This window comes from Leucoraja erinacea, chromosome 9 (assembly GCF_028641065.1).
Source record: "Leucoraja erinacea ecotype New England chromosome 9, Leri_hhj_1, whole genome shotgun sequence".
Lineage (NCBI taxonomy): Eukaryota > Metazoa > Chordata > Chondrichthyes > Rajiformes > Rajidae > Leucoraja > Leucoraja erinaceus.
The window spans coordinates 16,767,122-16,790,920 of record NC_073385.1 but is presented as its reverse complement, the minus strand read 5'-3'; the positions used below and the strand labels follow the sequence as shown (position 1 = coordinate 16,790,920).

General features: G+C 47.3%; 2 protein-coding genes across 7 annotated transcripts in view; one reads left to right on the top strand and one right to left on the bottom strand.

Moving 5' to 3' along the window:
- Positions 1–6,509, bottom strand: part of tdp1 (tyrosyl-DNA phosphodiesterase 1) — a 54,004-nt gene extending 47,495 nt beyond the window's left edge. The window contains exons 1-2 of the mRNA XM_055640199.1: positions 5,765–6,509; positions 490–1,180 (exon numbers count right to left, since the gene is read on the bottom strand). Coding sequence (XP_055496174.1) covers positions 490–1,180; positions 5,765–5,767 — 694 coding nt within the window. The 5' untranslated portion in view covers positions 5,768–6,509. The remainder of the gene's footprint in view (positions 1–489; positions 1,181–5,764) is intronic.
- A 705-nt stretch (positions 6,510–7,214) lies between these two features.
- efcab11 (EF-hand calcium binding domain 11) overlaps positions 7,215–23,799 on the top strand; it is an 88,082-nt gene continuing 71,497 nt past the window's right edge. Inside the window, exons 1-6 of one of the 6 annotated variants that reach the window (XM_055640214.1) lie at positions 7,619–7,860; positions 8,554–8,649; positions 15,426–15,477; positions 16,703–16,804; positions 19,112–19,202; positions 21,857–23,258. In XM_055640214.1, the coding sequence (XP_055496189.1) occupies positions 7,798–7,860; positions 8,554–8,649; positions 15,426–15,477; positions 16,703–16,804; positions 19,112–19,202; positions 21,857–21,869 (417 nt within the window). In that variant the 5' untranslated portion in view covers positions 7,619–7,797 and the 3' untranslated portion in view covers positions 21,870–23,258. Of the gene's footprint in view, positions 7,861–8,553; positions 8,650–15,425; positions 15,478–16,702; positions 16,805–19,111; positions 19,203–21,856; positions 23,259–23,799 lie in introns of those variants that run through there. The other 5 variants (XM_055640209.1, XM_055640210.1, XM_055640211.1 and 2 more) reach the window with 5 other exon arrangements.

Here is a 23,799-nt window from a genome sequence, read left to right as displayed (position 1 = left end):
CACAACCTTCCTCAGATATGGTGCCCAGAACTGCTCACAGTTTATATTCTAGCCTTTTAAATTTAGTTTAGTTTAGTTTAGAGATGCAGCGCAGAAACAGGCCCTTCAGCCCACTGGGTCCGCGCCGACCAGCGATCCCCACACATTAACACTACACCCATGAGGGATAATTTTTACACTGCACGTCTTTGGAGTGTGGGAGGAAACCGAAGATCTCGGGGAAAACCCTCGCAGGTCACGGGGAGAAAGCACAATGTCCATACAGACAGCACCCGTAGTCTGGATCGAAGCCGGGTCTCCGACGCTGCATTCGCTGTCAGGCAGCAACTCTACCACTGCGCCACCGTGACTGCCCTTGAAATAAATGCTGGCATTGCATTTGTCTTCTTTGTTACCGATTCGACTTTTGCAAGTTAACTTTTTGGGAACAGTGCACCAAGTCCCTTTGCACCCTCCGCTTTCCGCATTCTCACCCCCATTTAGTCTTACCTTTAATGTGAAGGGCGCAGGCGTTGTTCTTGGCGGAGATGCCGGAGACTCTCGTCAGGTAGAAGCTGAAATTTTGAGCCTTCCCCAGGAGGTCCCATTTATCCAACGTTCCTCCAGCCATCCCCCTTTCGGAATTCCCTGCCACCTCCGAGGACATACGGTGTTCACATTCTTCCACGCGTCGCCTCTTCGGCGTTGGGCCAGGGCTCTCTTCCTTCACTCCAACATCCCTCACTCCCCCATCCCTCACCCTCTCCTCCCTCACCCCCTCTTCCTTGACCCTCACCCTCCCCTCCTCCTCCTTGATCCCCCCGCATCCCACTTTGGTCTCAGGTTCCTCGTCGCTACTGGACACCCCCCAGCCCAGCTCGGAGGGGGGTGTCGGGCGTTTGGCCGAGGGGGAGGTCCGTTGGCTTTTGACGGGCTTCCCGGTCAATGCCCGTGCGGGGGGCTGGGCGGAGGGCAAAGGTCGCTCCGCCGTTTCCGCCGCCGCCTTTGACCGGCCGACGGTCGACAAGTCGAACTCTTCGTCGTCGATGACCGTTGCGTCGGAGTCGGACACTCCGTCCATCCGGCCCAGACGCATCCACGGGGTAGAGACTCCCGGGGTGGGCTCTGCGTCCTCATCACTGCTGGACAATGTCCACTTGCCGTGCTGGCTCTCCGTTTTGTCAACACCTCTCCGCATGGCCTTGCAAAGGAAGAAAGAGCTGGCATTTAGATAGCACCCTCTCCCACCTAAGGGCATCCCAACCTTCCAATACAATACAATACAATACAATACAATCAATTTTATTCGTCACTTGCACATAAAGTGCAAGTGAAATGAATTTGCCAGCAGCGGTACAATGAAAAAGAACACACAAAAACACAATCAAAATTTAACACATACATCCACCACAGCATTCATCACTGTGGTGGAAGGCACTAAATTTGGCCAGTCCTCCTCCATTTTCCCCCGTGGTCGGAACCTCAACAATATTCCCCCTGGACAATATTCATAGCAAGTGTGTCAGGGGTTGTGGAGAGGCAGGAGAATGGAGTTGAGTTGGAAAGATAGATCAGCCAAGATTGAATGGCGGAGCACTAGATGGGCCGAATGGCCTAATTCTGGGGCATATTTATAAGATACGTTTTAAAAAACTACATTATCTATACAATTACTAAAAGTCTCATCTTGACCACTATATGTCTACATTGTAAATACATTTTAGAAAAAAATGCTACCGTATATCGCTATGATTTTTTTGCCATCTTACTCACCATCCTCCTCTCCCCTAACAACCCCAAGGTTTTTTCCGATCAGTGGAATAATAAAAAAGTTATGAATGTTTAAAAAATCGTGAGATCAGCAGATTGGTCTTCTCGCCTGTCAGTCACCATGAAGAAGATAACACCCCTTCCGGGGGGCCAGGAGAATAAAGCCCCGGAGGCCGGACATGTCAGTCACCCCGGAAGACCGTGAGTGAGAGTTGAGTCCAGAACTGTGAGTGTACGCCGTGAGTGAACTGAACTGTGAGTCTGCACCGTGCTGCTTGAACTGAATTGAAGGGTTGGTCTGCACTGTGCTGCTTGAACTGAATTGAAGGGTTGGTCTACACTGTGCTGCTTGAACTGAATGTCGTGCTCATGCTTCCAGAAGACTCGCTCACTGTGGAAGTCCCGCTCAGGGGAGAGACCGCGCTCAACCGTGTGAGTAGATTCAAGAGAGTTTTCCTGTCATATATATGTTGTGTGTGAGAGTGTGTGATGGATGGTGTGAGTGTGAAGTTGGAGAAGTCAATGTTCATTGCTGCTGGGGTGTAAACTACCCAAGCAAAATACGAGGTGCTGCTCCTCGAATTTACGGTGGGACTCACTCTGGCCATGGAGGAGGCCCAGGACAGAAAGGTCAGATTCAGAATGGGAGGGGGAGTTAAAGTGCTGAGCCACTGGGAGATCAGGTTGGTTATTGCGAACCGAGCGGAGGTGTTGGGCGAAGCGATCGCCAAGCATACGCTTGGACTCACCGATGTAGAGCAGCTGACATCTAGAGCAACGGATGCAATAGATGAGGTTGGAGGAGGTGCAGGTGAAGCTAGATGTATTGAAGAGAGAGTCAGATATAGCTCTTAGGGCTAACAGAATGAAAGGACGTGGGGAGAAAGCCAGAACAGGGTACTGATTCTGGATGATCAGCCATGATCATATTGAATGAGGCTGCTGAATCCTGCACCTATTTTCTATGTTTCTGTTCTTTTTGGAACATATGAAATTAAATTCTTACTTGCAGGAACACAACACAATATGTAAACATGTTAGGAAGGAACTGCAGATGCTGGTTTATACCGAAAGATAGATACAAAATGCCGGAGTAACTCAGCGGGACAGACAGCATCTCTGGAGAGAAGGAATGGGTGACATTTTTGATCCGAAACGTCGCCCATTCCTTCTGTCCAGAATATGTAAACATAGTACTCGGTAAACGATAAAAAGACAGACAGACACACACACACAAATATATATATCTACAGTATTGGGTATTGAAGTTGGGAGGTCATGTTGCAGTTGTATAAGACGTTGATGAGACCACATTTAGAGTATTGCGTTCAGTTCTGGGCACCATGTTATAGGAAAGATATTGTTAAGCTTGAAAGTGTTCAGAGATTTTTGAGGATGTTAGGGGTCTAACTAGGGGTTCTGAGATATAGGGAGACGTTGAGTAGGCTGGGTCTCAATTCCTTGGAGCGCAGGAGGATGGTGGGTGATCTTATAGAGGTGTACAAAATCATGAGAGGAATAGATCGGGTAGATGCACAGAGTCTCTTGCCCAGAGTAGGGGAATCGAGGACCAGAGGACATGGGTTCAAGGTGAAGGAGATAAGATTTAATAGGAATCTGAGAAGTAACTTTTCCACACAAAGGGTGGCGGGTGTTTGGAACAAGCCGCCAGAGGAGATAGTTGAGGCTGGGACTATCGCAACATTTAAGAAACTTTCGGACAGGTTTGCGGGGATTATGGGCCAAATGCAGGCAGGTGGGACTAGTATAACTGGGACAACTAAATGGGGACGGGCAAGGTGGGCTGAAGGGCCTGTTCCCACGCTGTATCACTCTATGACTATATGCTACCAGGAACAGAACAGTTGAACAGGTACATGGATAGGACAGGTTTGGAGGGATATGGACCAAACGCAGGCAGGTGGGGCGAGTGTAGTTGGGACACGTTGGCTGGTGTGGGCAAGTTGGACCGAAAGGCATGTTTCCACACGGTATCACTTTATGACTCTACACATACATAAAACAAACAATATTAGTGCAAAAAGACCAAAACCTTTGCCCCCCAAGTCTGTTCAGTTCAGTGCTTATTTGGAGATTGTAGTTGCAGGCAAAGGAAATTAGTTTAGTTTGGCATCATGTTTGGCAGAAACAATGTGGAGAGAAGTGGAGGCCTGTTCCTTTGTTGTACGTTTTAATTCAGACCATGAAATTAATGAAGGGTCTCGACCCGAAACGTCACCCATTCCTTCCCTCCAGAGATGTTGCCTGTCCCGCAGTTACTCCAGCATTTTGTGTCTATCGTTGATTGAAACCAGCATCTGCAGTTCCTTCCGACACATGAAACTGCAATACTCGTTAAAAATCAATTTTTGCTAATCTAAAGGAATTAAGGCATGTGGTTAGTGCAGGGAAATGATGTGTTTAATTGTAATATGTTCCAGGGTTGGGAGGGGAAAGATTTAATAGGAACCTGAGGGGCAACCTTTTCAAACAGAGGGCGGTGGGTTTATGGAACTGGCTTCCAGAGGTAGTTGAGGCAGTTACTATAACAACGTTTAAAAGACATTTGGACAGGTGCGTGGATAGGAAAGGTTGAGAGGGTTACTGGCCAAATGCAGGCAGGTGGGACGATTAGATGGGGCATCTTGGTCAGCAGGAGTAAGTTGGGCCGAAGGGCCTGTTTCCACACTGTATGGCTCTATGGCAACGAATAAATGTACAATGTTGGGATTGGTAGGTTATTTGGGCCAAGTAAATTGTCCTGAAGTGTGCACAGATGAATGATAGAATCTGGAAAAAGTTCAGAAAACTATAGGCAGAATAAAAATGAGATAAATGGAAATGAGTAGTTGAAGGTCGGCACGGATTTAATGAGCCGAAGGGCCAGTCTCCATTGTATGGGTCCATAGTATGAGTCTCTGTATACCAGGAGGCAAACTTAATACAAAATACAGAAGGCCGACACAAGAAGCTGGAACAACTCAGCGGGTCAGGCAGCATCTTTTTCACCCAGAGAGTTGCAAACCTGTGGAATTCTCTGCCACAGAAGGCAGTGGAGGCGAATTTGCTGGATGTTTTCAAGAGTTAGATTTAGCTCTTAGGGCTAAAGGAATCAAGGGATATGGGGAGAAAGCAGGAACGGGGTACTGATTTTGGATGATCAGCCACGATCTTATTGAATGGCGGTGCTGGCTCGAAGGGACGAATGGCCGACTCCTGCACCTATTGTCCATGTTCTATCTCTGGAGAAAAGGAAATGGGTGACGTTGCGGGTCGAGACCCTTTTTAAGACTGAGAGTCAGGGGAGAGGGAAACTAGAGTTATGAAAAGGTCAGAATTATCTGGCTTCACTTTGGCTAGCCGGTTGTCTGTCTTGTGTGTGAGATGGGTCTAACATGGTATGACCAGGTTTAACGCTCCACAAGAGAAGCTCCAGTAAGTTGCACCAGCTTTGACTTTCTTTATATAACATGAAACATAGAATGTGTAGGAAGGAACTGCAGATGCTGGTTTACACCGAAGATAGACACAAAATGCTGGCGTAACTCAGCGGGACAGGCGGCATCTCTGGAGAGGTGGAATGGGTGACGTTTCAGGTCAAGGCCCTTCTTCTGATGTAGGACACAGGGAAATGAGAGATTTAGGACAAATAGAAACATAAAAAATAGCTGCAGGAGTAGGCCATTCAGCCCTTCAAGCCAACACCGCCATTCAATATGATCATCCAGAATCAGTACCCCGTTCCTGCTTTCTCCCCATATCCATTGATTCCATTAGCCCTGAGAACTATATCCAGATTCAATTTTAATTGTCTCTTGATCTCCAACTATCTCTTGAAAACATCCAGTGAATTGGCCTCCACGGCCTTCTGTAGCAGAGAATTCCACAGACATACTGGCGAAGGAATGGAAGATATGCAAAAAGCAACGATAATTGTGGAAAGGTGGAGCCCACAATGGTCCATTGCTGGCTGTGGGATAGTGTGTGGGATAATACAAAAAAAACGTTTTCTTACCATTTGAGTCCGCTTCCCCCAGCACCTGCTACAGGTTTTGATCCAGAAGTGAACAGAAAGGGTGGCGTCAGGACGACAGATGCAGTAACCACCCGGTCACAGAGTACAGGCACAGCATGGAAAAGGCCACTCAACCCATCGCGTCCATGCCTGCCACCTCGGTAGGTCGTCCCAGCCTGTAAACTTGTGGCCAGGCCAGTAGTGGGACTATTGTAGACTGGTTTGGACAAGTTGCAACAGAGGGAGTACAGAGAGATTGGATCGAGCGGTGGAAAGTCAGGCTCGGCTGGAACTAAGGGCTTCGTTTTCCTCAGTAAAAGAGTCGACAGACAGGAGGATGGCCAAGCTTGGAAGATGATTTAAACAAAATAATGTTGTCCTTAAATTCAAAACCTCCTGGTGAAATGCAGTGGGCGAGAGGAGGGAGGGGGGAATTATGCAGTAGTTGAGGAGGTTTAAGTGGAACAATGCAATGTTTGGGACTCGAAGATGAGGAGAGGAACCTCAGCATCGACCTACACGCCCCTCATGCTCCCGTGCACCGGGGAGGGTGACCAATGCAGCCTTTGGCAGAGGTTGCAATGGGCCGAGACGCCTAGGGTTGACCGTACACGGAGCGGCAAGGGACTACAATAAAGCTGCAACGTCCCGTGTAAAAGGGACTCCCCGTTTGCAGCCGCCGCCGGCCTCGGAACGCGGCCCAGAGCCTCTACCGCCCCCCACAGACTCCGCTGGGTCCTACCGCCGACCCTGCTCTGTTAATCAATCCTCACCCGCTGAGCTCCTCCAGCACTTTATGTTTTGCAGCAAAACAGTTCAGTGTAGATGTATGTGTATATATATATAGTGTTTAAGAAGGAACTGCAGTTGCTGGAAAATCGAAGGTAGACAAAAGTGCTGGAGAAACTCAGCGGGTGCAGCAGCATCTATGGAGCGAAGAAAATAATCCATTTTCTTCCCTTCATAAATGCTTCTGCACCCGCTGAGTTTCTCCAGCACTATATATATATGTATGTATGTATATATGTGTGTATATATGTGTATATATATCACACACGGAACGTTTTTTCTCGATTATTATATTGTTTACAGAATACCATGTTTACATATTCGGTTGTGCTGCTGCAAGTAAGGATTTCATTGCTATAAGGTCATGTGATAGGAGTAGAATTGGGCCATTCAGTCCATCAAGTCTTCTCCGCCATTCAATCAAGGGTGACTGCAGGTACAGCAGGCAGTGAAGAAAGCGAATGGCACGTTGGCCTTCATAACAAGAGGAGTATAAGAGGTCCTTCTGCAGTTGTGCAGGGCCCTAGTGAGACCACACCTGGAGTATTGTGTGTAGACAACAATGCTGGAGAAACTCAGCGGGTGAGGCAGTATCTACGGAGCGAAGGAAATGGGCAACGTTTCGGGTCGAACGCCTTCTTCAGACTCCGAGTATTTGGAGTATTTATTGTGTGCAGTTTTGGTCCCCTAATTTGAGGAAGGACATTCTTGCTATTGAGGGAGTGTCGCGTAGGTTCACCAGGTTAATTCCCGGGATGGCGGGATTGTCATATGCCGAGAGAATGGAGCGGCTGGGCTCGTATATTCTGGGATTTAGGATGAGTGGGGATCATATGAGATGAGGGAAACATTTTCACCCAGAGAGTTGTGAATCTGTGGAATTCTCTGCCACAGAAGGCAGTGGAGGCATCCCCTTTAAGAAGGGCATATCCCCTTTAAGGGTTTTTAGCCAACCGCCAGTGTGGATGAAAGGCGGTGGGAGGCGGACGCGGGGCCAGTGAGGGACGGGGTTGTGGTTGCGCGGAAGTTCAAACCAAAGATTTGGTTCAAACAGTTGAACAGAGAGAGAAGGGGGAGGGGAAAGAGAGAGACAGAGAGAGAGACAGACAGAGAGAGGGAGGGAGAGAGAGAGGGGCTGTGATCAGTGACTGCGGCAGTGGATACACTGTGTGTCAGGCGGATACATTGTACAGCGAGCGGATACATTGTTGCCCCTGACTGGATACAGTCTCCACGTTCCACCCATGTATCAACAGCACCGGGAGCAGAGGCGAGTCACCGACTCGGAGAAGAGCCGCTGTGCCGCGGTAGGTGATCATTCCATCCATCCATCCTTTTTTCCCCTTGCCTCCTTCATTCCGTTTCCCTTCCTCCTCTCTCTCCCCACCCCACCTCCTTCCTCCCCTCTTTCCTTCCTCCCCCCCTCCGTCCCCTCCTTCTTTCTCTTGTCCCCCCTCGCTTGCTCCTTCTCTCCTCCCTCCCTGACCCTTTGCTTTGGGTGAAGGAGAACACAGAATTAAAGGACACGCCTTAGAAAGGAGAAGAGGAGGAATTTCTTGAATCAGAGGGTGATGAATCTGCGGAATTCATCATCACAGAGGCCAAGTCATTGAAGAAGGGTCTTGACCCGAAACGTTGCCTATTTCCTTCACTCCATAGATACTGCCTCACCCACTTAGTTTCTCCAGCATTATTGTATACCTTCTGATATTTCTAAAGCAGAGTTTGACAGATTCTTGATGAATAAGGGTGTCGGGTTATAGGGAGAAGGTAGGAGAATGAGGTTGAGAGGGAAAGATAGATCAGCCATGATTGAATGGTGGAGTAGACTTGATGGGATGAATGGCCTAATTCTGTTCCTAGAACTTATGAAGATCTGTAAAACTGGGTTCATCCTTGATCCAAGCAAGCCTTCAAAAGTTACCCGAAACATTGCAATGAAAGCAAGGGGAGAGAGGTTTTCCTCGAGTTGACAATCGCTTTTGCTTTCCCATTCCCAGGTTTTTCAGGAGTGTGATTCGGGTCGGAGCGGATACCTGAGCAGGGAGGACCTGAAAGTCGCCGTGGTGTCGATGTTTGGATACAAGCCGTCGAAGGTATCCGCGCTGCACTTTACAGGCAATCTCCGGTGAAAGCTGGTGTTTCTAAATTTAAAAAAAGACACAAAATGCTGGAGTATGTCCCCTCATTTGAGGAAGGACATTCTTGCTATTGAGGGAGTGCAGCGTAGGTTCACCAGGTTAATTCCCGGGATGGCGGGACTGTGATATGTTGAGAGAATGGAGCGGCTGGGCTTGTATACTCTGGAGTTTAGAAGGATGAGAGGATTCTTATTGAAACATATAAGATTATTAAGGGTTTGGACATGCTAGAGGCAGGAAATATGCTCCCAATGTTGGGGGAGTCCAGAACCAGGGGCCACAGTTTAAGAATAAGGAGTAAGCCATTTAGAACGGAGACGATGAAACACTTTTTCTCACAGAGAGTGGTGAGTCTGTGGAATTCTCTGCCTCTGAGGGGGCGGTGGAGGCCGGTTCTCTGGATACTTTCAAGAGAGAGCTAGATGGGGCTCTTTAAGATAGCTCCGTCAGGGGATATGGGGAGAAGACAGGAACGGGGTACTGATTGGAGATGATCAGCCATGATCACATTGAATGGCGGTGCTGGCTCAAAGGGCCGAATGGCTTACTCCTGCACCTGTTGTCTATAACTTAGCGGGACAGGCAGCATCTCTGGAGAGAAGGAATGGGTGACATTTCAGGTCGAGACCCTTCTTCGGACTCCATGTGCCAAGTGGGTCGAACGATCATTTATTTTGTCACAAGAGAAAAAAATCATAAATTAACTAATTTCTTAAGTGTTTAATTTATTCAACTTTTTGAACATCCTAAAAATAAGTAAAGCAATGGATGAGCTATGGTCTGGGTTATAAAATGGGGGAGAGGACCTGAGGTAAGGGAGGGATGTGGGGAAGGATGGGATTGGGGTGGAATATCAATTGATACCTTGTGTTTTGGTTGGGTCTTGAATGGTGGTGGTTCCCAATGTTGGGGGAGTCCAGAACCAGGGGCCACAGTTTAAGAATAAATGGTAAACCATTTAGAATGGAGATGAGGAAAAACTTATTCACACAGAGTGTTGTGAATCTGTGGAATTCTCCGTCTCAGAAGGCAGTGGAGGCCAAATCTCTGGAAACTTTCAAGAGAGAGTTGGATAGAGCTCCTAAAGATAGCGGAGTCAGGGGATATGGGGAGAAGGCAGGAACGGGGTACTGATTATGGATGATCAGCCATGATCACTGTGAATGGCGGTGCTGGCACGAAGAGCCGAATGGCCTACTCCTGCACCTATTGTTTATTATTATTATTATTATTATTGAAAACTGGAAAAAAAAAAAAAGTTTATTTACCACTGGAGTTGGAAAATCATTGTATTAGAATGACAACAAAACCATCCCAACGTCCAAACACTGGGCTTCAGCCCCATCCTGCCCTTTCGGGCTTTGATTACTGCAATTTTATTTTCTTGGAAAACTAGCTCAAAAAACCATGGTCTCCCAATAAAGGTTATATTGCAGTAAATATCCGGCTACTTTGAAATTAGAAAAACATAGAAAGAAAAAAAACATCAAATTTCCAGCTCGGCTGCCTTTAAAACCAATAAGAGTTTACTAACCACTTTAATGGCAATGCCTTTTTTAAGTATAGAAAAAATATATAACAACTGAATAAATTTCGTCATTCACCCCTCTAGTTTCATTCACCCCAAAATAATTGCAGTAAATATCCGGCTACTTTGAAATTAGAAAAACATAGAAAGAAAAAAAACATCAAATTTCCAGCTCGGCTGCCTTTAAAACCAATAAGAGTTTACTAACCACTTTAATGGCAATGCCTTTTTTAAGTATAGAAAAAATATATAACAACTGAATAAATTTCGTCATTCACCCCTCTAGTTTCATTCACCCCAAAATAATTTCATTTGCCCTTGGGTGAACCATTCACCAGTTTAAGAAGCACTGCTCTAATGTAAAGCTCCGTAATCCCTCTGCTGGATACAGATCCAGTGACTAGACTTGAGAAAGAGTGTCAAGTGTTGAAGTTTGAGTATGGAAGTTGGGAGGTCATGTTGCAATTGTTTATGACATTGGTGGGGTGGGAGATTGCAACCTTCACGTGGTCCGCCCTGTTTCGACGAATGCAATCAACCTGCACTATCAAATAAGATGAAATATAACAAGTTGTCCTACAACTGTAGGCTGTGCACGCCATATGCAAGAGGAAGAAGACATTGGTGGGTCTGCATTTAGAGTATTGTGTTCAGTTCTGGGCACTGTTTTTGGGAAGATATTGTCAGGCCTGAAAGGGTACAGAGAAGATAGACACAAAACGCTGGAGTAACTCAGCGGGACAGGTCAGCATCTCTGGAGAGAAGGAATGGGTGACGTTTCGGGTCGAGACCCTTCTTCAGAATGGTGCAGAAGGGTACAGAGAAGATTTACGAGGATGTTGCCAGGACTCGAGTGACTCTGAACCATAGGCAGAGGTTGAGCAGGCTGGGACTCTATTCCTTTGAGCGCATTTAAAGGTGTACATAATCACGAGAGGAATAGATTGGATAGACTCGGTCTCGTTTGCTCAGAGTAGGAGAATCAAGAACCAGAGGGCATGGGTTTAAGGCGAGAGGAGAAAGATTTAATGGGAATTTGAGGGGTACATTTTTCATTAAAAAGGGCGTTGGTGTATGGAACGAGCTACCAGAGGAGGTAGTTGAGGCGGGGGCTATCACACTGTTTATGAAACAATTACACAGGTACATGGATAGGTTCTTGATTAGTACGGGTGTCAGATGTTATGGGGAGAAGGCAGGAGAATGGGGTTAGGAGGGAGATATAGATCAGCCATGATTGAATGGCGGAGTAGACTTAATGGGCTGAATGGCCTAATTCTACTCCTCTTCTTTATGACAGGTTTAGAGGGATATGGGCCAAATGCTGGTAGGTGGGACTAGTGTAGATGGGACAGGTTGGGCCAAAGGGCCTGTGTCCACGCTGTATGACTCTATGACTGTCTTGTGGCAAATAGCCCTCAATCACTTACTGTGAAAACCAACACATCATCCTTATTGGTCACATAAGAGACAGTGGATGCTGAAATCCTGAGCAAAACACAAACTGCTGGAGGAACTCAGACGATCGGACAACATCTGTGGAGGGACTTGGAGGGCTGGGTGAGTGGGTAAATGCATCGCAGATGCAGTATAATGTGGATAAATGTGAGGTTATCCACTTTGGTGGCAAAAACAGGAAAGTAGACTATTATCTGAATGGTGGCCGATTAGGAAAAGGGGAGATGCAACGAGAACTGGGTGTCATGGAACACCAGTCATTGAAAGTAGGCATGCAGGTGCAGCAGGCAGTGAAGAAAGCGAATGGTATGTTAGCAAAAGGATTTGAGTATAGGAGCAGGGAGGTTCTACTGCAGTTGTACAGGGTCTTAGTGAGACCACACCTGGAGTATTGCATACAGTTTTGGTCTCCTAATCTGAGGAAGGACCCTCTTGCCATAGAGGGAGTACAGAGAAGGTTCACCAGACTGATTCCTGGGAGGTCAGCACTTTCATATGAAGAAAGACTGGATAGACTCGGCTTGTACTCGCTAGAATTTAGAATGGCGGTGCGGGATCGAAGGACTGAATGGCCTACTCCTGCACCTATTTTCTATGTTTCCCTCCACGGGTGCTGCCTGACCCTCTGAGTTCCTCCAGCAATTTATGTTTTGATCTTTATTGGTCAGTAGTTTATAAAGTGTTATTATGTGTTGTAATCGGATGGCACAGCGGAAGAGTTGCTGCCTTACAGCGCCAGAGACCCAGGTTCGATCCTGACTACGGGTGCTGTCTATACGGAGTTTGTACGTTCTCCCCGTGACCTGCGTTGGTTTTCTCCGGTTTCCTCTCACACTCCAAAGACGCACAAGTTTATAGGTTGACTGGCTTCGCTAAAATTGCAAATTGTCCCAAGTGTATGAAGTAAATTGTTAATGTGCGGGGATCGCTGGTCGGCGCGGACTTGGTGGGCCAAAGGGCCTGTTTACGCACTATCTCGAAACTAAACTAAACTAAACAAGGCCTATGTTCCATGGTTCGTCAGCAGAGGGCACTTGTCAGCTGCTTTTATTCTGGGCTGCAGCCAACTTGAGACGACAGAGGGCAGTGTTATCCAAAGATCTTATAGCGAAGCTATATCTTGGTGTTATCTTCTTTACAACAAAAGTCCCATTGAATCACAAATGACCTAAAGGCCTATCTCACTAGGCAATTTTTTTTTTAGGTGACTGCCAGCAACTACGACAATGGAATTCACTGAAGTCAGCACCAGCGACAACCCACTTTACCCTGGTGACAATAGACACAATAGGTGCAAGAGTAGGCCATTCAGCCCTTCGAGCCAGCACCACCATTCAATGTGATCATGGCTGATCATCCACAATCAGTACTCCGTTCCTGCCTTCTCCCCATATCCCCTTGACTCCGTTATCTTTATGAGCCCTATCTAGCTCTCTCTTGAAAGCATCCAGAGAACCTGCCTCCACCGCCCTCTGAGGCAGAGAATTCCACAGACTCGCCACTCTCTGTGAGAAAATGTGTTTCCTCGTTTCAGTTCTAAATGGCTTACCCCTTATTCTGGAGGTGGAGGTTCACACACACGTGGACTTGCACTCATCTGCTGCAAGAGGGCGGAGGCTCACACACATTCACAGCGCACTGAAGACACACGTGCACACTCCGCACAGACGCAGGCTGCAGGAGTGTGGAGGCTGACGTACACACTCACACACACACACACACACACACACACACACACACACACACACACACACACACACACACACACACACACACACACACACACACACACACACACACACTCACACACACACTGCCACAGACAGAGACAGCGATAATCTACACCATCCTGGCGTCAACCTACGACAGCACCTACGTCAAGAGAAGTCAAGCTATGACAAGCCCATGGTCGTCGACTGTCGCGGAAAAGTTTTGACACCCCGGCAACCATGTGGCGACAGCCTAGTCGCTGGCAGTCGCCTAAAAAAATCGGCAAAGTGGGACGGGGGCATAACTCCCACCCAAGTTTGGCAGGTTCCTGTAGATTCCTCATTGGAGACCCTTGGACTATCTTTGATCAGACTTTACTGGCTTTATCTTGCACTAAACGTTATTCCCTTTATCATGTATCTGTGCACAGTGGACGGCTCGATTGTAATCATGTATTATCTTTCCCCTGTGTATAAGAAGGAACTGCAGATGCTGGTATAAACCGAAGATAAACACATAAAAGCTGGAGTAACTCAGCGGATCAGACAGCACTTCTGGAGAAAAGAAATAAGAAGGGTCTCGGCACTTTTCTTCAGAGATGCTGTCTGACTCGCTGAGTTACTCCAGCTCTTTGTGTCTCGTCTTCCCGCTGACTGGTCAGCGCGCAACAAAAACAAGCTTTTCACTGTAGAGACAAAATGCTGGAGTAACTCAGCGGGTGAGGCAGCATCTCTGGAGAGAAGGAATGGGTGACGTTTCGGATCTCGACCCAAAAGGTCACCCATTTCTCCAGACATGCTGCCTCACCCGCTGAGCTACTGCAGCATTTTGTGTCTACCTTCGATTTTACTGGCATCTGCAGTTCTTTCTTACTAGCTTTTCACTGTACCTGTGAACATGTGACAATAAACTATGCAGATAATTACAAGATAACTTTCAAAAGGAAAAACAATACATTTTTAACACAGTGAGGAATGATCTGAAATGCATTACCCAAATGGGATGAAATCTATTAATTGGTCGAAGCGTTCTAAAGAGAATTTTATGCACTTGGAAAGGAGATGGAGGGGAAATAAAATATAATGACAGATGCTGGAAGTCTGAAATAAAAGCTGAAAGTGTTTAGGGAGGAGCTGCAGAAGCTGGTTTATACTGAAGATAGACACAGAGTGCTGGAGTAACTCAGCGGGTCAGGCAGCATCTCTGGAGAACGTGGATAGGTGACGTTTGACAGAGTGCTGGAGTAACAATGGACAATAGGTGCAGGTGTAGGCCATTCGGCCCTTCGAGCCAGCACCGCCATTCATAGCATCCTCCTCACAGTTTACCCAGCTTTGTGTCATTTGCAAATTTGCTAATGTTACTTTGAATCCCTTCATCTGAATCATTGATGTATTTTGTAAATAGCTGCGGTCCCAGCACCGAGCCTTGCGGTACCCCACTAGTCACTGCCTGCCATTCTGAAAGGGACCCGTTAATCCCTACTCTTTGTTTCCTGTCTGCCAACCAATTTTCTATCCACGTCAGCACCCTACCCTCCCCAATACCATGTGCTCTAATTTGGCCCACTAAACTCTTATGTGGGACCTTATCGAATGCTTTCTGAAAGTCTAGGTCCACTACATCCACTGGCTCTCCCTTGTCCATTTTCCTAGTTACATCCTCAAAAAATTCCAGTGGGTCAGGCAGCATCTCTGGAGAACATGGGGAGGTGATGTTTCACAGAGCGCTGGAGTAACTCAGCGGGTCAGGCAGCATCTGTGGAGAACATGAATAAGTGATGTTTTGGGATGGGACCCATCTTCAGACTTTGCAATTTTAAACCTGTTCTTTCGGGTTTTCTTTTGTTTAGTACTAATATTTATATATTTTTTTATAGAACTTTATTCTGTTTGTTTATTGTGTTATCCATTGAGTGAAGTAATTGCAAACATGTTGCGTTGCTGCCTGTAAGAACTTCATTGTTCAGTTTTTATACAAATGAAAATTAAGCACTTGTCTCCTGACTTCAGTGAGCCTGTTCTACCTGTTACAGATGGAGACGGACATGCTGATGACTTCAGTGCCAGAGGACAACCATTTGCCAGGTCAGTTCTGCTTAATCCTTCATCTTGATGAGAAGAACAAATTTAAAAGACACTAAATGCCAGAGTAGCTCGGAAGGTCGGGCAGCATCAATGGAGAGATTTTCTGTTGTTTGCAGGACAGAACGACACAGGAGATCCTTCTTCCCTGTGGCGATCAAATGGTACAACTCCTCCCCCCTTCCTCCACAGATTCACCACCCTCTGACTAAAGACATTTCTCCCCATCTCCTTCCGAATAGAACGTCCTTTAATTCTGAGGCTATGACTCTCCCACCAGTGGAAACATCCTCTCCACATCCACTCCAACCAGGCCTTTCACTATTCTATATGTCTCAATAAGGTTTCCCCCCCCCCCCCCCCCCCCCCCCCCCATTCTTCTAAACAAGCTTCTGCATCTGAGTTACAAAATCCATTGCTTTCTAATAAAATGAATGTTACAGATTTCTTGTGGAAAGACTTGGTTTGGTTTGAATTTTTTCAGCTGGAAGGCAGCTCCTTTCCTCCATTGCATGTGAAAGTTTAATGGGATTGAGTCTAAAAATGGCATCAGTCTGAAGAAGGGTTCGGACCCGAAACATCACCCCTCCATTTTTCCACAGGTGCTGCCTGACTCGCACTTTGCTACTCTAGCCCTTTGTGTCTATGGTTTAATGTTGATGTGCAGGGCAAATGGGACTAGCTTGGATGGGGCATCTTGGTCGGCATGGACGAGCTGGGCCGAAGGGCCTGACCGTGCTGTGTGACTGACGGGCGAATATTTTTGGAACTGTGGGAGAGTAAATGGCAAAGAATAAGGAATACATTCTCCTGCCTTCTCCCCGTAACCCCTTTCACCTGTACTAATCAAGAATCTATCTAGCTCTGCCTTAAAAAATATCCACTGACTTGTCCTCCACAGCCTTCCATGGCAAAGAATTCCACAGATTCGCCACCCTCTGACTAAAGAATTGTCTCCTAAAGGAACGTCCTTTAATTCTATGGCTGTGACCTCTGGTCCTAGACTCTCCCACTAGTGGAAACATCCTCTCCGCTACCACTCTATCCAAGCCTTTCACGATTCTGTATCTTTCAATGAGGCCCCCCCCCCTCGTTCTTCTAAACTCCAGCGAGTACAGGCCCAGTGCCGGCAAATGCTCATCGTAGGTTAACCCATTCATTCCTGGGATCATTCTTGAGTTGGCAGTAATGTTGGTTGCTCACTGGCTGTGTGTTCTTCTGTTTCTAGGCTTGCCTCTGGACCAGTTCACAAGCCTCATGTGCAGCAAGCTGGCAGCCATGGACCCATATGAAGAATCAAGGCAGATCTTCTCGGCATTTGATGTCCACTGTAGGTGTTTTTGCACCTGGTCAAGCAGTTGCTGTTTATGCTAATGCCTGAAACGTCACTTATCCTTTAACTCCAGAGATGCTGCCTGTCCGCGCTGAGTTACTCCAGCATTTTGTGCCTATCTTCGGTGTAAACTAGCATCTGCAGTTCCTTCACACACATTCCTAATACCAGTCATTGGTTCCACCAATTTAGACATTACCCTGAGTAAACGGGGCCTTCGGCCCACCGAGTCCGCGCCGACCAGCGATCACCACTAGCTCTGTCAATAGACAATAGGTGCAGCAGTAGGCCATTCGGCCCTTCGAGCCAGCACCGCCATTCAATGTGATCATGGCTGATCATCCACAATCAGTACCCCGTTCCTGCCTTCTCCCCATATCCCCTGACTCCACTATCTTTAAGAGCCCTATCTAGCTCTCTCTTGAAAGCATCCAGGGAACCGGCCTCCACCACCCTCTAAAGCAGAGAATTCCACAGACTCACAACTCTCTGTGAGAAAAAGTGTTTCCTCGTCTCCGTTCTAAATGGCTTACCGCTTATTCTTAAACTGTGGTCCCTGGTTCTGGACTCCCCCAACATCGGGAACATGTTTCCTGCCTCTAGCATGTCCAAACCCGTAACAATCTTATATGTTTCAATAAGATTCCCTCTCATCCTTCTAAACTCCAGAGTGTACAAGCCCAGCTGCTCCATTCTCTCAGCATATGAAGATCCCGCCATCCCGGGAATTAACCTTGTAAGCCTACGCACTAGGGACAATTTACAGAAGCCCATCAACCTACAAACCTGCACGTCTTTGGAGCATGCGGAGAAAACCCACAAGGTCACGGGGAGAACGTACAAACTCCGTACGTGCAGTATTTGTAGTCAGGATTGAACCCGGGTCTCTGGCGCTGTAAGGCAGCAACTCTACCGCTGCGCCACCTTGCCGATTATAAGTTGAGAATTGAATCGGATGAATTTCAACGAAATTGATAATTTAGTTTTAGAGGTGCAGTTTGGAAATGGCCCATCGGCCCATCGAGTCCGCGCCGACCATCGATCTCTCGTTCACATATCCTCTCCTTACACACTCGGGGTAATTTTACCGAGGCCAATTAACCCACAAACCCGAGATACTTCAGTAAAACACAAAGTGCTGGAGGAACTCAGCGGGTCAGGCGGCATCTGTGGAGGCGTTGGGACTCTAGGTACCAGTTTCAAGTCAAATCGAGCTTATTGTTGTAAGCACCAGTACGGTGAGATACAGGTCCAATGGAAATCCTGCTTGTTTAGATTAGAGATACAGTGTAGAACCAGGCCCTTTGGCCCACTGAGTCCATGCCGACTGACAATCACCCCGTACGCTAGTTCTAGATCTGGATCTGGATATAGTACGCTGAGCATACTATATCACTCAGCACTGGACAATATTTTTACACTTTATCTAGCCAATTAATCAAGCCAATTAACCTACAAACCTGTACGTCTTTGGAGTGTGGGAGGAAACTGAAGATCTCGGAGAAACTCACGCAGTTCACGGGGAGAACGTTAGTACAAACTCCGTACAGACAGCACCCGTAGTCAGGATCGAACCCGGGTCTCTAGCACTGCATTTTGCTGTAAGGCAGCAACTCTACCGCTGCGCCACCGTGACTGCATACACACTGGGGACAATTTACAGAAGGCCATCAACCTACAAACCTACACGTCTTGGGTAGGCGGGAGGATGCAAGATCACTCCGAGAAAACCCGCGCAGGTCACAGGGAGAGCGTGCAAACTCCACACAGCCAGGACCCGTGGTCATGATCGAAACCGGGTGTCTGGCGCTGTGAGGCAGCAACTCTCCTGCTGTGCCACATTGTGTCACTGTGTCACAGACATTTAGACAGCGCACAGAACTGCTCCACGAACACAGTCTGCAGCTGGTACATCTGTTGTTGCCTCAAAGCACCAGAGACCGGGTTCGATCCTAATCTCTCAGGAAAAAAAACTGACATGTTAAATGGGTGCTGTCTATGTGGAGTTTGCAAGTCCATCCTATGACCGAGTGGGTTCCCTCCGGGAGCTCGGGTTTCCTCCCACATCCCAAAGACGTGCGGGTTTGTAGGTTAATTGGCGCTCTGTAAACTTGCCCCCTAGTGTGTAGGGAGTGGATGTGAAAGTGGGCTAGCACGGAACGAGTGTGAATGGGCGATCGATGTTTGGAGTGGACTCTGTGGGCTGAAGGGCTTGTTTCCATGTTGTTCCTTTCGATTAATCAATAAAGACGCTAAATATTTGAACAAATGTCGATATTTTACTATTGCTGCTTTTTCTCTCAGGTCGTAGTTTTTTGACAGTGGAGGATTTTAAGAGGGCGTTCGCAAAAGTGGCTCCACATCTATCCGAACAAACTGTGCTCGAAGCCTTCAGGTGGGTTGCCGCGGGAAATGGACGAAGCTTCTCCTAGGGCTGCGATCATTGCTGTGTGTGTGTGTGTGTGTGTGTGTGTGTGTGAGTGTGTGTGCAGATGCTGGAACAAGTGAAGGTAGACAAAAGTGCCACACATCCCCCACACACACAAGGGACAATATATATTTATACCAAGCCAATTAACCCATAAACCTGTACATCTTTGGATTGTTGAAAGTAACCGAAGATCTCCCACGCTGAGAACGTACAGACAAGCATGTGTAAGAAGGAACTGCAGATGCTGGTTTAAACTGGCGATAGACACAAAAAGCTGGAGTAACTCAGCGGGACAGGCAGCATCTCTGGAGAGAAGAATTGGGTGACGTCTGAAGAAGGGTCCCAACCCGATAAAGTCTCCCCATCAACCCTGACACCTCTGTACAGACAAGCACCCATACTCAAGAATCTATCTATCTCTGGTTTAAAAATATCCATGGACTTGGCCTCTACAGTCTTCTGTGGCAAAGAATCCCACAGATTCACCACCCTCTGACTAAAGAAATTCCTCCTCATCTCTTTCCTAAAGGAATGCCCTTTCATTCTGTGGCTATGACCTTTGGTCCTAGACTCTCCCGCCAGTGGAAACATCCTCTCCACATCCACTCTATTCAGGCTTTATTTGGTTATAGTAGACAAACTGTGATAATGGACACCGCCTTGTGGTCAACCTTCCTGATGTACTAGTGGCCAGAGGATCTGGGGTGACAGAGGAACTGAAGGAAACTCACATTAGGCAGGAAATGGTGTTGGGTGGACTGATGGGACTGAAAGCTGATAAATCCCCAGGGCCTGATGGTCTGCATCCCAGGGTACTTAAGGAAGTGGCTCTAGAAATCGTGGATGCATTGGTGATAATTTTCCAATGTTCTATAGATTTAGGGTCAGTTCCTGTGGATTGGAGGGTAGCTAATGTTATCTCACTTTTTAAGAAAGGCAGGAGAGAGAAGACTGGGAATTATAGACCAGTTAGCCTGACATCTGTGGTGAGGAAGGTGCTGGAGGCAATCGTACCGAGTTGGATGATCAGCCAAGATCATATTGAATGGCGGTGCAGGCTCGAAGGGCCGAATGGCCTACTCCTGCACCTATTATCTATGTTTCTATGAAAGATGAAATAGCGGCACATTTGGATAGCAGTAGCAGGATCGATCCGAGTCAGCATGGATTTACGAAGGCGAAATCATGCTTGACTAATCTTCTGGATTTTTTTGAGGATGTAACTAGGAAAATGGACAAGGGGGAGCCAGTGGATGTAGTGTACCTGGACTTTCAGAAAGCATTTGATAAGGTCCCACATAGGAGATTACTGGGCAAAATTAGGGCACATGGTATTGGGGGTAGAGTGCTGACATGCATAGAAAATTGGTTGGGAGACAGGAAACGAAGAGTAGGGATTAACTGGTCCCTTTCAGAATGGCAGGCAGTGACTAGTGGGGTACCGCAAGGCTCGGTGCTGGGACTGCAGCTATTTACAATGTACATCAATGATTTAGATGAAGGAATTCAAAGTAACATTAGCAAATTTGCAGGTGACACAAGGCTGGGTGGCAGTGTGAACTGTGAGGAGAATGCTATGAGAATGCAGGGTGACTTGGACAGGTTGGGTGAGTGGGCAGATGCATGGCAGGGGCAGTTTAATGTGGATAAATGTGAGGTTATCCACTGGTAGCAAAAACAGGAAGGCAGATTATTATCTAGATGGTGTCAAGTTGGGAAAAGGGAAGTACAACGGGATCTGGGGGTCCTTGTTCATCAGTCAATGAAAGTAAGCATGCAGGTACAGCAGGCAGTGAAGAAAGTGAATGGCATGTTGGCCTTCATAACAAGAGGAGTTGAGTATAGGAGCAAAGAGGTCCTTCTGCAGATGTACAGAGCCCTATTGAGACCACACCTGGAGTATTGTGTGCAGTTTTGGTCCCCTAATTTGAGGAAGGACATTCTTGCTATTGAGGGAGTGCAGCGTAGGTTCACAAGGTTAATTCCCGGAATGGTGGGACAGTCATATGGTGAGAGAATGGAGCGGCTGGGCTTGTATACTCTGGAATTTAGAAGGATGAGAGGGTTTCTTATTGAAACATATAAGATTACTAAGGGTTTAGACACGCTAGAGGCAGGAAACATGTACCCGACGTTGGGGGAGTCCAGAACCAGGGGCCACAGTTTAAGAATAGGGGTAAGCCATTTAGAACGGGAGACGAGGAAACACTTTTTCTCACAGAGAGTGGTGAGTCTGGAATTCTCTGCCTCAGAGGGCGGTGGGGGCAGGTCCTCTGGATACTTTCAAGAGAGAGCAAGATAGTGGTCTGAAAGATAGCGGAGTCAGGGGATATGGGGAGAAGGCAGGAACAGGGTACTGATTGTGGATGATCAGCCATGATCACATTGAATGGCGGTGCTGGCTCGAAGGGCCGAATGGCCTACTCCTGCACCTATTGTCTATTGTCCATTACGGTGAATGTTTACTGTACTGGGGACCTTGACAAGTTGCAGTGCACCTCTTCCCCAGGAGGTGGAGCAGCTAACCAGGGCATGGGCTCATCAGGATTTGACGCACTGGTTTATTTTGCATGAAATAAATGAATGGGAGGTTTTTACAATGACCTCTATCCCTGCAGCATCAGGAAATAACTTGTGATGCAAACTCGACCCTTCCGGCATCCGCCTCAGATCCAAACCCCAAGCCCCATGTAACTTTATGCAGCCGGATGTAACCTTGTTAAGCGACTACAATATTGGTCAGAAAAACTGAAGAAGACACAAAGATGTAACTCAGCGGGTCCGGCAGCATCTCTGGAGAATGTGGATGGGTAATATTTCAGGTTGAACCCTTCAGACTGAAGGTTAAGGCTTGTGGTTTCTTTGATTTGGTGAGCAGGAGTCGACTTGATGGGCCGAATTGCCTAATTCTACTATCACTTATGACCTTATGACTTCGCATCATCAAACTGCACACATTTGGACTTTAGAGATACAGTGTGGAAACAGACCAGCGATCACCCCGTACACTAACACTGTCCCACGCACTAGAGATAATTTACAATTGTATCACCACGGCCAATGACCATGGCTACAGACCTGCACGTCTTTGGAGTGTGGGAGGAAACCGGAGCACCCGGAGAAAACCCACGTAATTTTCAGAACAACGAACTGCAGACGCGAGAGGAGGTCTGAGGAAGAGTATTTTCACGCAGAGAATGGTTACAATCTGGAACACAATGAACAGACGTTTGGTGGAGGCAGAGACTCCCAGTGACATCGATGAAGTGGAAACGAGGAACTGGAGATATTGGTTTACATAAGAAGACACAAAGTGCTGGGAGTACAGAGACAAACAAATGCATTTCGTTGTCTCTGTACTGTACACTGACAATGACAATTAAAATTGAATCTGAATCTGAACTCAGCGGGTCAGACAAAGATTAAAGCAGAGATTGGCGATTTTTTTCAGCGAATGTCGGTGTCATATCAGTGTCGCCAAAAGACTTTGAACGTTTCAAAATCCAGCCGCGAAAAAAAAAATGTTGCGACACCTGAAAAAACGCCGCCTGTCATCCGTCATCACGCCGCAAATGTTTTGGTGATGTCAGTCAATGACGCCGGCAGTTGCCGAAAAAATCGTCAAATGGGACAGGCCCTTTAGATTCTGGATTAGTCAGGGGGTTATGGGGCAAAGGCTCAATTGGAATCACATTGTGTGTTTCCGCCGACTGGTTAGCAAACAGCAAAAGCTTTTCACTGTAACTCAGAACATGTGACAATAAATTACTCAAACTCGGAACTCGGAAGGCAGGAGAATGGGGTTGCGAATGAAAGATGGATCAGCCTTGATCGAATGGTGGAGTAGATTTGATGGGCCGAAGGGCATCATTTTACTCCTAGGACCCATGAGCTCCTTTGCCTTGTCGTTAACGGCACGGTAGCGCAGCGGTAGAGTCGCTGCCTTACAGCGCCAGAGACCCGGGTTCGATCCTGACTAAGGGGTGCTGTCTGTACGGAGTTTGTACGTTCTCCCCGTGACCTGCATGGGTTTTCTCTGGGAGTTCCATTTCCTCCCACACTCCAAAGACGTGCAGGTTTACAAAGTTAATTGGCTTGATGTAAATGTAAAATTTTAGTTTAGAGATACAGCGCGGAAACAGGCCCTTTGGCCCACCGAGTCCGCGCCGACCAGCGATCCCCGCACACTAACACTATCCTAGGGACAATTTTTTACACATACACCAGGCCAATTAACCTACAAACCTGTACGTCTTTGTAGTGTGGGAGGAAACCAAAGATCTCGGAGAAAACCCACGCAGGTCACGGGGAGAACGTGCAAACTCCGTAAAGACAGTGCCCGTAGTCGGGATCAAACCCGGGTCTCCAGCTCTGCAAGAGCTGTAAGGCAGCAACTCTACCGCTGCACCACCGTGGCTGTCCTAGTGTGTCCCTAGTGTGTGTAAGATAGTGTTAAGCCCCTGTCCCACTTAGGAGACCTAAACAGCAACCTCTGGTGACCTTGCCCGCCACCCAAGGCTTCCATGAGGTCACCGGAGGTTTTGGCCACTCTCCCTAATGG